At 45.1% G+C, this 17931-nt stretch overlaps 1 protein-coding gene across 1 annotated transcript in view; it reads left to right on the forward strand.

Moving 5' to 3' along the window:
* LOC147748230 (keratin, type II cytoskeletal cochleal-like) overlaps positions 1-17931 on the forward strand; it is a 214146-nt gene that overhangs the window by 55717 nt on the left and 140498 nt on the right. Inside the window, exons 4-5 of the mRNA XM_086959155.1 lie at positions 17187-17282; positions 17516-17680. Of these exons, the coding sequence (XP_086815281.1) occupies positions 17187-17282; positions 17516-17680 (261 nt within the window). The remainder of the gene's footprint in view (positions 1-17186; positions 17283-17515; positions 17681-17931) is intronic.

Raw genomic sequence — 17931 nt, forward strand, 5'->3', positions numbered from 1 at the left:
AAAGTAACAGTGTGCGTCTAGGTTTGTGTGCTCGGGGATGGTCAGAGGAGGGAGCAGTGGTTGGATGTGGCATAACGACCCAAGCAGCCGACCTTGCAGCTGGGGGACCAGGGATGAGTCTCAGCATTGGCTCAAGCATACTGTGATTCTGCACAAATCACTTAATCTCCCCTGCCTGAAAACTGAATGTGTCCATCTGAAATGCAACTGGTGGTCATGTAAAGAGCTGTGATAGCTTCGGATCAAGTTTGCACTATATAAAACTGCAAAAAGAATAAAACAAAAAAGTTTTAAAAAGCAGTGTTGTGTGAGGGGGTGGTTGGGTGGAACATAGAAACAAAAGACGGGCAAGCCGTGAGCAATGTATGGGTTGGATATTGTCTCTTGAAAGAGAACACTATGTCCTTGGAGCCACCTGGTAACAAGACGCAATACTACTCCTTTTGAGTGCATTCATTGCGATGGCCGACCAGGAGTGAAATCCGATGGGAGGGAACCAAGCACCAAAAGGAGGAACAATAACAACTAATGCACCAATCAAATGGCAGCATTTGTGAATGGCACACCAAAGAACGAACAGAAATCAATGAGCCTAATTGAAGTCCAAAGAGGATATACAGCAGGTCTTGCAGACAACACATGTGAGCTGCCTAGGAGGTGACCTTTAAAAGTGTGCCTGCTAGGCTAACTCCTTTACCTATGATGCCACTGCTTCACCAGTGGTTGCAATGAACGCAGTGAGGGATATGCCGGGCAAACCAGCATTCCCAAATATGAACCTGTTAAACCTTTACCATACCTCTTTTGAATGAAAAACAAAAATAACAACAAAATGAAATAGGTATATAGCCATTGGCTATTGGACTCTTTACATATATGTATACATACGTATTTTTCTGTCAAGAGAAATTATCTTACTTGAGTTTTCCATGAGTTCACTCCTTCTTTCACAAATGTGCTGGGCCAAATATAATCTCTGCCTTAGTATGCGAAGCAATAGATTTTTCCTTGACTTCTTGTATGATTCCCCAAAAAAAGAAAATATAATGTGGATGATTCTCTTACAGTGACAAAATACAGTGAATTCTTTAAATGCACATAGTTTTTCCTCAAGGGAAAATCATTTTGCGCTGTGGACAAACCCATTCATCTACAGCCTCACAAGGTTTGGGGGTGTTCTAACCCACTGCTAATCCTTGAAGAGGAGATACTTTAGATCTTTGCTGGAGTAAATATTTTTAATTTCTTTCAAGGTATTCATGCATTTGTTTTGAAAATAACAGTACATAATTTCTGTTGCAATAATGCGTGTAACGTTATGAGTCCCCAACATTTTCCATTCGTATGCATAATGTGTCCTTAGTTATCCAAATTCAAGTACCTCAGGTGTAGGTAGTAATACAGAAAAGAATATACAATGAAGCCCACTACTAATAACCTGCTTACTAACCAATCCTAGGAAAGTCGCTGATTGCACACAAAATATCCCACCCACCTTGTAGTATTGCTTTCATCCTCGAGGGTCACTCCTTCACCCGAAGAGGGAGAAAATGGAAAGAGGAGCCCAGCAAGAGGGGAGGATACGGTACGGGCCCAGACAGCCTCTAAGTCTAAGCCCTACAGTGGCCCGGCAGGCAATTGGGCAACGGGTACAGCTCATTCTAATCTGTCAGTCTACATCTCTGCAGTGTGTCATCCAATTCCTATCATGGTATAGTGTGGCTATCGATTATCTCGCCCAGTATAATGCTACCTTTTGTGCCCACTTGTTCAAGGTGGTCTTTGGTCTGCTTTGGCTTCTATATCTGCTAAGAAATTGTCCCAGTACTCAGGATCCAGAATCTCCAATCACCCTAGGTCCAGACAACATGTAAATGTAGTATACTTGTAAGGCGCACAGCTGCACCAGCATCGAGGCGTCCCGGCGCTGTATACTGTGTCCGCCGTGGCGCCTCGCCCTCAGTGATGGCGACAGGTAGCGTTCGTTGCAGCGCTAGGAGCGCTGTTTAAGTGCACAGGGAGGTGATGTTAAAAAGCAGAGTATCACACAACAAAGTTTTTAAAAGAAGATATTCACTCCCGGCTTCCGCCTCAGGAGACTCCCAAATTAAAGTGTCGCGCTTTCCAGCTGCGCGCACTTTATAGTGTCAGGGGGGGCGTGGCCAGCTGAGGTGGGCGTGTCCGCCGTGGCGCCTCGCCCTCAGTGATGGCGACAGGTAGCGTTCGTTGCAGCGCTAGGAGCGCTGTTTAAGTGCACAGGGAGGTGATGTTAAAAAGCAGAGTATCACACAACAAAGTTTTTAAAAGAAGATATTCACTCCCGGCTTCCGCCTCAGGAGACTCCCAAATTAAAGTGTCGCGCTTTCCAGCTGCGCGCACTTTATAGTGTCAGGGGGGGGCGTGGCCAGCTGAGGTGGGCGTGTCCGCCGTGACGCCTCGCCCTCAGTGATGGCGACAGGTAGCGTTCGTTGCAGCGCTAGGAGCGCTGTTTAAGTGCACAGGGAGGTGATGTTAAAAAGCAGAGTATCACACAACAAAGTTTTTAAAAGAAGATATTCACTCCCGGCTTCCGCCTCAGGAGACTCCCAAATTAAAGGCACCTCAGCTGGCCACACCCCCATGTTCCCTCTCACACGGACATAAAAGATGTGTCTCGCCAGGAAGCGCAGCGGACGGGCGCAGCGGGCGCGCCGTCAGCGCGCCGAAGGCGCGCCAAAGGCAAGCCCGTCTGGGCCCGTCCGGGCCTGGCCCGGGCCCAGGGCCAGTCCCCCTGCCTCTCCCACTAGCCCTGCCCGCATCTGCTGGACTACTGCCCAACTACATTCACTTAATTCGCGTCTATGCCCGACTAGCCCCCGCTGCACCCCTAATCACCTGGAAACCGCTCATTACCTCTGCTCACAATGCAACTTTTCTCTCCCGCCCTGCCAACCTCGTTTCTCCTCTTGCCCACCACCACAGCCATTCTCTTCTAATCAGTACACCTTGCGAGCAGGTCTGATTAATTGCCGGTCTCTTCCCCGTCACGCCAATGACATCTGGATGTCCATCTCATCTGATGAATGGGATATTCTCTTTTTAACCGAGTCATGGATCACAGACTCTTCCTCGCCGGATATCTATCTGGCTATCCCCCCAGGTTATGACATCAAATGCCTGAATCGGGCTGGAGGTAAGTCTGGAGGCGGTCTAGCCGTCATATTTAAATCCTTTTTCCAGCTGACTTTCACTAAACTTACTGATATAGGTACAATCGAAGCCATGTACTTTTCTATCTCTGACTCCGCGTCAGCTATTTTAGCTGGCACACTAGTCTACTATCCCCCCCCTGTCACCGCCCCCTCCCTCACTGCCCTTGTCCACTTATTTGCTGACCTATCTATTAAACACCAAAACTTCATTGTCCTGGGCGATTTTAACCTCCACATAGACAACCCGCTCTGCGCTAAGGCTACCAACCTGGTGGATACCAGCCTCAATCTTAAACAATTGGTTGTAGGTCCCACCCATGTGGCAGGCCACACCTTGGACCTTATATACGCCAATTTTCCGCTCATCACTGTCCTTCAGCCTCTCCCTCTGACCTGGACTGATCACTACCTCATCCCATTCCCTATCACTCTGGGACGCAAATCTGCCCCAATGGCCCCTAGGAAGGAACTGGGAAGAAAGTGGCACAAGGTCACTTGCGCTACCCTGGACCCACTATTCCACTATCAGTCGGAGCACCTCTCCCCGGACATTGATGAAAATGTTTCTAGGTTGAACTCTACTCTCCTTAAAGCAATTGATTCTATTGCCCCCCAGATAACCATCTCCTCCACCAGGTCGCGACCCTCTGCTCCCTGGTTCTCCACCCCCCTTCGGGAGGAGAAAAGCAGATGTAAGGCTCTCGAACGCAAGTGGAGACTTAACTACGATCCTGAAGCCAAACATCTTTACAGAACGGCCCTAAAACAATTCCTTAAACTTAAAAAATGCGCGATGAAAGACCACTTTGCCGCTCAAATTAATAAAGCCAAAAATTCATCAAAAACGCTCTTTAGCATCGTTAAAGACTTTATTAACCCTCCGGCTAGGGCCCCCCAGAACACCGCTTGTCAGGTTCTCTGCGAGGGACTCTCAGATTTCTTTCTGGACAAGATTAACAAACTCTGTGTCTCCTTCCCCACAGAGTCTGTCACTCCATCCTCTTTTACTAGTCCCCCAGAGTCTCCATCCTTCCTTTCATTCAACAAACTCAACCTGGACGAGGCTATCAGACTACTCATTTGCTGTAAATCTGGTGCCCCCTCTGATCCGGTCCCCGCAAAAATCATGGGAGAACTGGCGCCTTCACTGGCCCGCCCTTTCCTTTCCGTCTGGAATGCCTCCCTTCACCATGGCTTCTTCCCTACCACCTGGAAGGAGGCTTTGGTGATCCCTATTTTGAAAAAGGCAGACGCAGACCCCGCTGTCTTTTCTAACTACCGTCCCATTTCCCTTCTTCCTAAACCCGCCAAGGTCCTGGAAAAAGCCGTACAGCTCCAACTTACGGACTATTTAGAAGATCACTCTCTGCTCCATGGATCCCAATCCGGTTTCAGAGCAGGATTCAGTACCGAGACGGCCCTGCTGGAAGTATCTGAAACCATCCGAGAATGCGTGGACAGGGGCGAGGAGGCCATGTTGGTTCTCCTCGACCTGTCCGCAGCATTCGACACGGTCTCTCACCCCATCCTTCTGGATCGTCTTAAGCAGATAGGCATCGGTGGCACTGCCATCAGCTGGATCGAGTCCTTCCTCTCATCCAGAAGTCAAAGGGTACTGTTACGTCCTTTCAAGTCAGAGAAAAAACCTCTGTCATGTGGGGTGCCGCAGGGCTCCGCCCTAAGCCCCCTGTTCTTCAATGTCTATCTGGCCCCCTTGGCTGACGTTGTGGAATCTTACGGAGTCAGGGTGGTCTCTTACGCTGACGACACACAGCTGGTGTTTTCCTTTCGGGACCACTCGGACTCCGCGTTCCTCAACTTTCGCCAATGCCTTAATAACATCAGTGGCTGGATGACTACGAACCACCTTAGATTGAACGCAGATAAAACAGAGGTTCTGTTTTTCAATCAGAAAACCCCTATCCCCTCTTCTTGGTGGTGGCCTACAGCGCTTGATCCCGCCCCATCCCCTGTTCATTCGGCACGGAATCTTGGGTTCCAATTTGATGACTCTCTGTCATGCAAATCCCAGATCAATAAAGTTACTTCCGCCTGCTTTATGAAACTACGCATGATAAGAAAGATCCTTCCCTATCTCCCCCTGGATTCCCGCCGCACAGTCACCCAGGCCCTCATCACCTCCCACTTGGACTATGCTAATAGTCTCTATGCAGGGGCTCCCCAGTACCTGATTGGCCGGCTGCAGATTGTCCAGAATGCTGCAGCCAGACTGATCGGTAATATCCCGTACCGTCAATCTGTTTCTGCATACCGGAGGAAACTCCATTGGCTCCCTGTGGCTAGCCGCATCCAGTTTAAGGTCCTCACTCTTACCTATCGAGCCGTCAACAACTTCGGTCCCACCTATTTGAAAAATCGGGTCTCGATATCCCGCTCCACCAGATCCCTCAGATCCAATGACCTCCGCCTCCTGATCTCGCCCCGTTTCAGACTGTCCAGAACCGGTGGCAGAGGTTTCAGTGTCATTGCTGCCAGACTTTGGAACTCCCTTCCACTTGAGCTGAGGTTCTGTCCCTCTGAAACCATCTTCCGAGCCAAACTTAAAACCTGGCTCTTTTCCGGACTCTAGTCTCCCCACTATTTCCTTCTTTTTCACTTCCCCTTTCACTTGGGAACCCCTGGATTTTAGCGCCGGGACACCCCTTCGGGGGTAGCTGCGCGCTCTACAAACTCCATAAAATAAATAAAATAAATAAAAAATAAAATATAACTCTGTGGAACCCTTCCTGGCTCTCCCTGTGAGATGCCCCTCCTGGGCACCCCCAAGGTGAAGCCAGGCATCCCAGTGTTGTTGGGGCCGTTGTGGAGATTAAGCAAGCTATTGCCCAGAGTTGCAGCGTGGGACCCATGATTAGAGTAGGCGCTGAGGCGAGAATTATCAAGTCTGCAGACATTGAGCCGCGTCGGGATTTGAACCCTGGTCCCCGGCCTGATCTCTGCTTCAGAGTCTGCCGCTCTAACCAGTGAGCCACACTTCTCCATAACATCTACTTCTGCTGCCCCACATTTGCGCAAGTCTTTCAGCCAGTTCCTGAGTACCGGAGCCAACGCTGCCTTCATAAGTCATCGCTATGCAGCGCTTGTCTAAACCCCACAGTAGTTCAATAAATCTGTTAACATGTTTAATTTTCTAGCTACACTTCACTATCCCTGGCAGACATTTGCCCATCTCTCTAGGAATCAGTCTAGCGGTCAAGTCCAAAAGACATCCCAACACTTCCACCCAGAACCTTTTTTTTTTTTCTTTTTTAATCCTCATTTGCGTTCATTGGCTCCAATCTGTCAAGACAGAAGACTACCGCAGAGCAGAAAGTCAGGCAGTGCCTCTGTACTGACTCAGCTTCAGCTGGCGGGGATAGCGTAGGAGGGATGGTGAACAAAACCCCTTCAGTATCAGCTGGCAGGCCATGAGATTCTAGCATGCGGGCAACTCTGTTGGACAATAATGCCCGGAATACCAAGGCCCTTTAAGCAACGACACAACTGTGGCGGAGCCAGAAGGTGAGCCATGTCAGCATTAATCATCGGACCTGGGAAAAAAAAAACCCAGGTGTCAACATGGCCTCTCCAGCAGCTTCCAAAAGGCTCTTTTCACCTGGTTTCCTCCCCTTGCCAAATCAAGTTTCGAGATCTGGAGAATTGAAGAACGCCATTCATAGAAGGTGGGTGGCAAAGCGTCTTTCCAGTGTCTACAAATTTCCCTGCGGGCCGCCAGAATGGAATAGAACACTAAGTTGGAAGCAGCGTTACGAGTTTTTCCACTCAGGCCAAAAATGACTAAGCCCAAATCAATGGTGACCTGACAATCCAAAATCAAAGACAATTCACCACTTATGGAATCCCAGAATGGAGTGATTTGTGGGCATTCCAAAAAAATATGGATGTCGGACGCCGCCACCAGTCCGCATCTTGGGCAGGAGACAGGCCCTGTCTGGGAAAATTTTGACAGTCTCTGCGGGGAGTAATAAGCTCTATGTATTGTAAATACGTGGTTCCTTCGAAGCCAAGCAGGCTTAACCAAATCCCACAATACTCTTCATGAGGTTAGCCAAAGTTCTTCCACATCTTCTCCTGGCATAGACTCCGCCCACAATTGCGTTGGAAGACAGAATTTACCATCTGATTCCTCTATGATCATGTTATACCAGAGCGAGATCTCTTTTTTTATCGGTGGTCTGTCGAGCAGGCATGCTTCTAGTTCGCTCACTCCCCCTAAAGGGAGTCTGTTATTACGTGAGGGCAGTGTATTCTGCGCCTGGGCCCAACTTTAAATTTGTAAATATTTAAATCTCGAAAATCTCGGTCCGACTTTGTTAGTAAAGTAGTTCCATGGAAGCAAAGATCCATCAGAAAATAAGTCTCCCCAAGATGCGATCCCTGCCTCTTTGAGTGGTAGGGCTAATGCGTCTTCCGCCCAGGGAGGGGGTGCAGGTAGGTCCCATATTGGAGCTCTGCTTGAAAAATATCCTAGATTAATCGAGTATCTCACTCTGTACCATGTATTGGCCATCCCCTGGAGTATCTTCAACTTTATCTTTTTAAAGAATTTGGGATCTCCAAACTTAAAAAGAAAGCTGGCTTGCCCAACTCCCTCACAACTCAACAAAGTAGAAAACATAAGGCCCAGGCCTGAATCAGCTGGTGTTTTGAAAAGCATGCGTGCATGCGTTAGCTGGAATGCCCATGCATAAGCCTGATGGTCTGGGCCCGCCAGCCCGCCCTTCTCCCTCCGACGCCTTATCTTTTTCCAAGCTATTCTTGGATTCTTATTATTCCAGATAAAGGAGGATATCTCACTCTGCAGTTTTGCAATTAATTTAGGATCAAAAAATAGTGGTATTGAGTTAAATAAAAATGTGATCTTTGGCGGTATGGACATTTTGACTAGATTGACCTTCCCCAAGATGGTGAGAGGGAGATGAGCCCATGCTCTCATCAATTTTCGGCACTGCGCTGCTATTTTTGCAAAAATTATGGCTGCTATTGTGTTTATATTTTTATCTATGACTATCCCCAGGTATCTCAAGTTAGCTCTCGATGTCGCGCTATGTGTATTTAGGTCAACATTCCATGACATTAACTCTGTTTTCGAGGCATTCACCTCGTATCCTGACACCTTTCCAAACTCCAAGGCGAGATCTATAATCACCGGAAACGCTGTGTTTATATCTGGTGTGAAAATCATGATGTCATCTGCGTAAAGGGCCACTTTTTTGGTCCAATCGCAAAAGACAAATGGTATAATTTGTTGGTTCTCTCTCAGTTTTTGTGCGAACGGCTCTATATTCAAATCGAATAATAGAGGGGACAGGGGGCAACCCTGTCTAATTCCCCTCGTTACCCTGAATGATTCGGACAAACCTCCATTGATCAAAATAGAGGCCGAGGGGCTTCCATACAGCAGTTTTATTGCTCTACGGAATTTGTTTCCCACGTTGAACCTCAACAAGGCCTCTGACAGGTATTTCCAATTTACCCTGTCGAAGGCCTTGGCGGCGTCCAAGGTGAGGACCGAGAAAGGCAGAGTCTCCTTAGTCGCCAGATCTATAGCTCCCACCAGGTCATATGTGAGCTCGAACAGCTGCCTCCCCTTTACGAAACCTTTTTGATTAGGATTTAGTATATCTGGAGCTACCTGACCGAGCCTTTTAGCCAATATTGCCGCCAAGATTTTATAATCAGCATTTAGAATTGAAATAGGCCGATAAGAACCACAGTCAGATAGGGGCTTACCAGGCTTCGGGATTAATGTTATCGAGGCGCTATCCCAGGATGCTGGGGGGGGGGGCTCTCCCTCCCTCAAGATCTTATTGAACAGTTCCACCATAACCGGAGACACCACCAATAGCAGATTGTTATAGATTTCTGATGGTAAACCGTCTGTTCCTGCAGCCTTGCCTCCCTTGGCTCCCTTTATGGCCTGCTATACCTCTTCCTTCGTTATATACCTATCTAAGAATGTACTCTGTTCATCAGTCAAAGATGGTAAAGATAGGTCTTTTAACCAATTAGCAGCATCTTCAGAGGTGACACTCAGGTCTTCCTGATATATTGTTTGGAAGAAATCTTTAAAAGCTTCTCTAATGTCAGCATCATTTGTGAAGGTGCCGCATTAAAAGCTTCTCTAATGTCAGCATCATTTGTGAAGGTGCCGCAACACCCAGAACCTTTTGTGATCAGGCAAGACCAAACCATCAATTCTGAGTTGGGGCATCTGGGGCAGCATGAGGACGCCCCCGGATACATCCATCCAATGCGCTTGGGAGTTAGGCACGAGCGGTGTAAAAAATTAATTTGCATGTATGTCAGTCATGAGCCCTTGGATATCATCTTAACGCTTCTAAAACTTCACCTCTATTGACTAAGAGTCAGGTCCCGAGTAAACGTTCTTCCTACCATTCCTTTAACCTTCCTAGGTGTGTCCCCTCTTGTTGTAGCAGGGCAGTAGAGAGGCATGTGATCCCCCACCCCGCTGACCGTGTCTGAGCACAACCTGCAATAGCGAGGAGGTGTCTCGAGCAGGGGCGGGGACCTTCAGTCCCCACTGACAAACTAGCCAGCACTAGGTGTTCTGATGCATTATATAGAATGAACTGCCCTGGTATCAGTGCTTAGAAGTTTTATAAATCCTCAAACGTTCTCAAGTTCCCGTTTGCAAATATATCGTCCGATGTTATTAAGCCCAATCCATTCCCTGGCCACATATTGTGTGCTGGTTTATATCTTTGACCCTTTCCAGGATGGTAAGAGGTCAGAGTAGAATTTATGAATGTCGACTCACAGGTTTTTTAGTATTATCAAACACATAGAGAAAACCAAGGGTGATATTCACAGGAAGTGGCGGAGAGACGCATCTCTCCACCACTTTGGAAACACAAGGCTGCCCCATATTCACAAGGATATGGTGCAGCCTTGTGTTTGCCTCTGCGATGGCGCTAAGTTTCACAATTTAGCGCCAACGCAGGCACTCTTGTATCAGAGTGCAAGGGTGACTGCACGCAGTGAGGTGTGTTTATGTACAGGAAGGTGTCCCTTCCTGCACATAAACAAACCTAAAATGCCAGCTTGTAACTTACATGTGCCCTGCTTCATGCAGCACACTTGCAAGTTACGAAACAACATGGCATTTTGCTTTTTCCGTGTGTGCTGCAGCACATATAGAAAAATCAAACACGAGGAGAAATAAAGCATTTCTCCTCGTTTGGCCAACTTAAGACCAGGGTTTTCTTGGCCTTCATTTTGGAGCTGCCTCCTATAATTACGCTGCCCTTGTGAATGGGGGGCAGCGTCAAAATCAATGGGTGTTGCGGTGGAACACCAACCACATCACCCACTGCACGCCCCTTTCATGCTAAACACAGCATGAAAGGAGGCCTTATTCAAAAGGCAGCGTTAAGCCACGTTAATAAGGCGAGGCCCCTATCGCCAACCTCTGAGGGGTTTTACACCTACCAGGTACATTTATGTAGTATATGGAGCGTTTTTCATTTGTGCACAAAGGCTCAATAGTGTTAGGTGGCTTTATGAACCAGACCCAAAGTTTTTGAGTTTTCTAGTGCCCTTTTTCTCAATAATGCAATCTGAGGTGCGGGGACTTGATGAAACCCAATAGGACTCTCAGATTAAAAACAATGAAATAATAAAGGGAACTGTAGTAAGCTTTAGGGACTTTTCGGTTCAAGGAGATCGTCTGTAGTGTCCAAATCCACTTCCTCCAACCTACCACAAAAGAAGCTATGAAACCACATGTTGTCACCAATGAGAGAGGCAACCAATCGGGCCCGACAAAAGTGGGTGTTGATGGCCACATATTGATTAAAGAAGGACAAGAAGGGTGCCCTGTTAGTGAACCATCTGCATGTGAAGGGTTGACATTAGACTGTATTATATGAAATTGAGTGTGATGAGCAAATAAAGTGCTGAAACTGGATCGTTACTGCTCAAAAATCATAGTTCAACAATGCCTAGGTGTGCCACATACCCCAGTAACTTCCAGTTGAAATTTAGTTGCCATGGATTATACCTCTGCTTAAAAAGACCCTTTCTGGCTTAAGACAAGAAGAACATGGAGCTGAAGATGCTATGCAAATGTGCTAAGCGTAAATCAGCCAAGACACGGCTCACAGTGTTTGGCCAGGGACATTGATGCAAACACTGCTGTTGTGACTAATAGATAAAAACAAATTCTAATGATGGTCCCAGTGCTCGAAACCACGTGAGCAGTAAAGTACTCATCTCCAGATGGATTTCTTACAGTGTCTCAGAAACATCATCATTATTAATATACATGTTTTTACTTAAACAACTCCCTACCCAACATAACTTTAAATACATAGCTTGTATTGAAATCAAAATGAAACAAAGTAAGAGAAGATAATTAGTAGAAAGCAGGACTTGCTTTTGAACCAGAATATAGCAAGAGTTCATGAAGATCCGCTGTGATTACTCCTATACTTTTTGGGTTCGACTCACGAAAGTGAGTCTGTTTAGTGTCTGGAGCAATATGCTTGGAATGATTAGCCACATTAACCCAGCCTTCTAACACTTTTCACCATCACAGAGTGATGCAAAGCGGCACAAAGCAACACATTGGTACTTACTTTACTGCGCAAAGGGTATTTTGCACCGGAGAAGAGCCCTTTTTCAGCACAAAAACAGTTTGCACTGATTTATGTCCCTTGTCATCAGGATGGTGTTACTGGGATGTTACAGTGAGAAAATCCATAGTTTTTCACACCAAGCTCGATGTACCATGACGGCTAGAATGGGATTTGCAAAACAAATGCCTCCTTGAAGTAGACACTAACAAAGATAAATGTTTTCATATTTCCAAAATAGTCCACTCACTGCATGTGTGCTGGTGATCACAGCAAGCACCCATGCATACAATCCTTCCATGTATGTGTAGCCATAGCAATTTGTAGTGAAAAGATATGCTTCCAGTACAAATTCTATGCCAGAAAGGGCACATTCATGCCTGCACCATGGTGCAAGGCTGTGTGTTGCACAATGCAATCTTCAAGATCGTCAGTGCAAGGAAAGGCAGCCGGCCCATCTTTATTGGTATTGCTTTATGTTAGGTTGTTCTTGTCTAATGCACCAAATTTAGCTGCTGCGCAAAGTATAGTTAAAAATAATACATTTGCACCACTCGATCTATCAACGAAGAGTGTTAGGCTATTAGTATTCTTTCTCACCATCCAATTGGCTGGCCTAGCCAGACATCACTTCAGGAACATACTGTGGCCATTTGGGTTGGTTGAAATGAGATTTAGTGCAATATAAGTATAAGTAAACAAATACATATATGTGTTATGCATCTGACAACGAAAACCAGAAAAATCTACATTACTTCATAGAAGTGCCATGAACAATACCAGACAAGACTTCCTTTTATTTGGCTCTTGATTACTTTAAAAAATATTAACAACTCTGAAGACGCCCAGCTTTTTTACCAATATGTTTGAAAATTGCAGAACTCTGTGCCAGATAGGGGTGAGCAGGAAATTCCACTCCTACTGTGGAGTACGCAGAGTTTTGCCCACTCTGTGTTACGCTTGTAATGAGGAGTTCTGGCAAAACTCTGAAAATCGTCACATCATGGAATTTTTTTCTCATGTATGGATGGCCAATGGTAAGTTGCAGAGTGAGCAATTGGCGTCCTCTAGCGCTATTCTCGGGCACCAGGATGGCACCAGCAAAGATTTTCCCAAGCAGGGTCGATTGTGACCATTTGCAGTGAGAAATCTGCTGTTTGAAGAGTGAGTAGACCCACTCCTAGTGCCAAACGCAATGAGAACAGAACCTGTTGACAATTAAACTTTTCCAGAAGGTGCTTTTTTCAAAACCTTGGAACTTCAGCTTTATTTGGAAAATGAAGCTCGCCTTTCCACCTATAGTGCATGTGTCAAATGCAAAGTTCAGTTGAGAGAATATTTGTAATGTTTTTCTAAATGTAAAGAAAGATCCTTGCTATGTATGCACATATTTATACAGCATGCTGATGCCTTAGTGGGTTTAGATTATGCTTTTTATAACCGGTAAAATAAATAAAATAAAATCACTTTACTTAATTTCTGAAAGTGATGATGGCACTTTAAACGCAGTCACTGCTATGGATCTTCTGTCCAGAGCAACAGCTATCAGAAGGATAATAGGAAAGGTACAGGAAAAATGCCTTATTCAATCTGCTCCACCCTTTTCTCTGTTTGTATTTAACATAGTCTTTGCTTCTCACACTTCGGACTTGAGGCACTTCACTTTTTCAGCTGTGATCTCACATTAAGTCAGTCCTTTATAAAGTGCTCATAAAGTTGGCCTGATTTTCTCAAGTCATGTAGAAGACAAGAAATGGAAGGTTGAGAACAGCAGTGGAACGGATTGGTCCATTATTGTGATCATTGTATGCAGTTAAAACTGTCAATTGGCTCTACTTCATGGAGTTGAGAAATTTAAAGAGTGCTCACTTTTGCACCCAAGGATCGAAGGACGTATGCTGAAAACTACTTTCTTCTGACAGAATCCTTGAAGTAAAATACCATTGTGGAGGTGGCTGTACTATGACCAGACATGCATTAAATTAAGAATCCGTTAGGAGTAGATTTAGAATTGCAGAAAGCCATCTATTTCTCCGACTTCCTCCAACTATGCTTCCCCAAAACGGGGAAAACTCTTTCAAACAGCAGGCTCTGCTTTGTCATAGCAAAATTCGAAAGTGATGAACTTTGATTAGAACAATGGAATGTTGGGCGCTCCACTGAAAACAATGGAGTGCTCCAAGCTTCTAATGACAGTTCCAACATTCCAATGTTTGTTCACAGTTGTTGCTGTGAACAAAGGCCTCATGGACCCCGAGGGGATTTCAATCCCTTTGGGTTTCATGAGGCAAATCCCCTTGGGCTCCATGAGGCCTTTGTTTTACAGATTAGAACATTCTGCCCTCTAGGACTGGAATGTTCTAATAGCCTTAGAGCCTTCAGCTTGGGCCTATAACGCTGGAGCAGGTCTTTAATGGACTGTAGAGCCCACTACGATGGGCTATATTAGAGCCTCCACATGGCAACCATTTAAGTTCAGTGAAATATTCCCATTACAAATTACTACTTTTAATACATGCATTTTCTGTTTTGACTAATAAATCGGCATTCCATGTTTGTCTCATTGATCATATCATCTATGGGACAGTAAGTCTTATATCAAACCATATTGTGATGCAGGACCAGAAGAACAAAAGGCAAACCAGCCTTCAAAAAGCTGCATCCTTAGAAAACATGTATTAAATGTATAAAAATATTCTTAGAATTAAATTGTTAGTACAGGTCCTGTTAATGATATTCTTTACTTGTCCACATTCCATTCAGCTGATATTGTACATATATATTTATGCCAGAGCAATGCCAATTAACGTGGGTGAATGCCATTTATTTCCAACAAGTCAAATAATAAACACACTTCTTCTTATTTAATACTACAGTGCAAAAGTTAGAGTTCAAGTTATTACTACAGTAATATTTTTAAAAGCACTTCAACCTTACCCCGGTTGCAAGCGAGAACCATGAATAAGGACGTAGTTGTATTTACCCAAAGAGAAGTGGAAGAGGGCATCACCAGTCTCTCATGTAAGAAGGCACCAGGTCCGGATGGTATCCCATCAGACCTTTTTTAATCTAATCCCTCCCTCTGGGCATCAATCCTGGTGGCGGTGCTTAATGCCGCCGCCACGGAAGGGTGTCCGGAGTCATGGGGTGTCTCCACAATTGTTCCAGTGTTTAAAAAGGGAGACAGTAACAGCACCATGAATTACAGACCAATCTCCCCTATCGACTCCGTGGTCGTAGGAAGAATCGTATTAAATAGACTGACGGCCTGGGCGGAAGAACATAAGATTATCTCTGATATCCAGTATGGGTTCCGCTCAGGTCATTCTACCATGGCACAATGCCTTAATCTCTATTTGTTCCTCAGAAAGTACACGGTTGCCCGCCAGGGGACAATCTACATGGCCGTCATGGATCTCTCCTCTGCTTTTGACTGTGCCAATTGGGGAAGTTGTGGTAGTCCATGAGGGCCATGGGGGTGGAGGCAAATTTGGTGACTATCCGATGGACTTACATAGAGATACTAGGGCAAATATTAGATACGCCCAGGATCTGAGGGTCACCAGGGATTTTAACACAGAAAGGGACGTACGCCAGGGGTGTATTTTAGCACCTTTTCTCTTTAACCTCTACATTAATGACTTAGATAAGACCCTGTTGGAAACTGGGGCTGACTTTCCAGATGTGGGACGTAGGGGCCTGCCCGGTTTGCCATATGCAGATGATGCGGTTCTCCTGGCACGTACCCCAAAAAGCTTACAGATCCTGCTTGATACCTTTCGTAGGCTCATGGCCGATTGAGATCGGGCCATAAATAATTCGAAATCCTACGCAATGCAGGTCGGGCTGCGCCCCAAGAGGCAGTACACCTTTAAGGTGAACGGAGAAAGAGTGCCAATAACCTCGACCTTCTCCTATTTGGGTGTCCTACTGGACGATCGTCTGGATTGGGGCGCTTTACTCAAGAAGTAAAGGGGAGAGGTGACCAGGTCCAATGCAGCAATCTTTAACTTTGCAGCTAAAATGGGCAAGCGCCCAATAGCTGCAATGTTAAAGATCTATCAAGCCAAGAGTGTCTCGATTGCTAGCTACGGCAGTGAATTGTGGGGATATACAGGTCTGGAGGGTATCCAGGTGACAGAAAACAACATTTAAAAGCAGTTGCTGGGGGTTCCTAAAAGGACCGCGAATTTAATAGTCCACGAAGAAACTGGCCTTACATTTATCTGCGATATTCTGGCTATGCGCCCATTACTTTTTTGGCTCAAATGCTGGTTGAACGATGATCTTGGGCTTACACAAGAGTTACTGAGCCTGGACCACATGATTGATATACCGTGGTTAAAGTACCAAAAGGTTTGCTTTAGAGATTTGGGGCGTCTGGACCTTTTTTAATACCTGACCGTATTACCAGGGCAGACATGGCTTTTGTGAAACAATCTTTTATCATGCGTAAGAAAGCACAAAGAGAGGAGGTGGAACTGTTGAAATATAGTGTCCGTAAGCACATGATGCTTAAATCATGTTTAGATATGGAGCCTTATCTCTCGTGGCCTCTGTCGGCTCACAAGCGTTTTCTACTGATCAGGTTTACATTGGATTATTTCCACCTTTTATTAGCCGTACCGAAGGGGAGTCACAAAGGACAAGTGTTAGCGCCCTGTGGCTGCGACAGTATGTTTCCACAGGATTTTCTGCACTTTGTTTTCTTCTGTAATTTTTATGAAGCCCCACGGAGGCTCTTTTTAAAATCTCTTTTAAAAAAATTAAATTTTTTACAGGTTCGCCCGGCCCTCTATTTTTTGCAATTATTAAAGCCAGAATGTATTCCGTTTGTGGTTGGCTTTCTGAAATGTTCCCTAAAGTATAGAAACTGTCTGGAACTCTAAAAGATCCGGTTGCTGTATTTTATGAATTAATTTTTTTAATTGAAATAATGTGATGTCCTTTATATTCTAAAATCTCTATTGTACGCCCAGTCATGTATTTATTGTGCTTTTTATATTATTTTTAGATGAATTGTAACTTTTATGGTTTTCTATTGTGTAAACCGAATAACGTTTATTATTGATTGATACTACAGTACCAAGTACCAGATGTGAGAAAACACTTCTTACTGTCTCACAGATGGCATGTAACAACAATATGTTTTCTTAGGGTTATCCAGTATGGTTTTGTAGGAAGGCTAGTTTGAGTAAATACTACTACACATTATAAAACAGCATAGGGTTTAAACCAAATATGCACAGTGCACCTGCGCTGGAAGCAACATAGTGTGCATTATCTGTGTTGAGGGAGGGCATATTACATTCTGTACGTACGTGAGAGTGTGTGTTTAGTGACATGGAGATAAAATATTGCATGTTTCATTTTGCAGGACGTCGACACTGCCTACATGAGCAAGGTAGAGCTGGAGTCCAAGGTGGATAGTTTCAATGATGAAACCAACTTCCTTAGAACGCTATATGATGCGGTAATTACTCCTTAACAGCAAGATAAGTCAGTCTTCTGCATTTTATAATGAACACTAGAATAAATCTCTCATATAGCATTGAACATATGCTCCTTTCAAATTATTTTTGAATTTTATTATCCTTTTTCGTATTCCAGCGGGAATGAATAGGCCTTAAACATATTTTAATAACACAGCAAAAGTTACAAATGATTTGGCACAAGTCACTAACCGATTCTTGATATCTTTGGCAGGAAATTGCTCAAATACAGGCACAGATTTCAGACACATCTGTCATACTATCCATGGACAACAATCGAGTCTTGGACCTGAATAGCATTATTGCTGAGGTTAAATCCCAATATGAGGAGATTGCTAACAGGAGCCGGAATGATGCAGAGCTATCGTACCGAAGCAAGGTAGGTAAACACGATTTGGAGCTGTACTAAACCGCAGCACATTGGGAGGGAGGGAGGGGGGGGCAAGTCAAACCGAGACCAATTTGTGTGTGAAAAGGGCTGCTTTATTGAAACAGGCGCATATCACATTTAAAAACCTGGCCACTGCCTTACAAAACTAACAATTCACTATACATCAAATAAGCTGACCCCTAATCCCTCCCCGCCCCTATGATCCCCTCAGACGTGACCCCACCCTGCTGATAACATAA

The sequence above is a fragment of the Lissotriton vulgaris genome, chromosome 1_1, assembly GCF_964263255.1.
Source record: "Lissotriton vulgaris chromosome 1_1, aLisVul1.2, whole genome shotgun sequence".
Taxonomy (NCBI): domain Eukaryota; kingdom Metazoa; phylum Chordata; class Amphibia; order Caudata; family Salamandridae; genus Lissotriton; species Lissotriton vulgaris.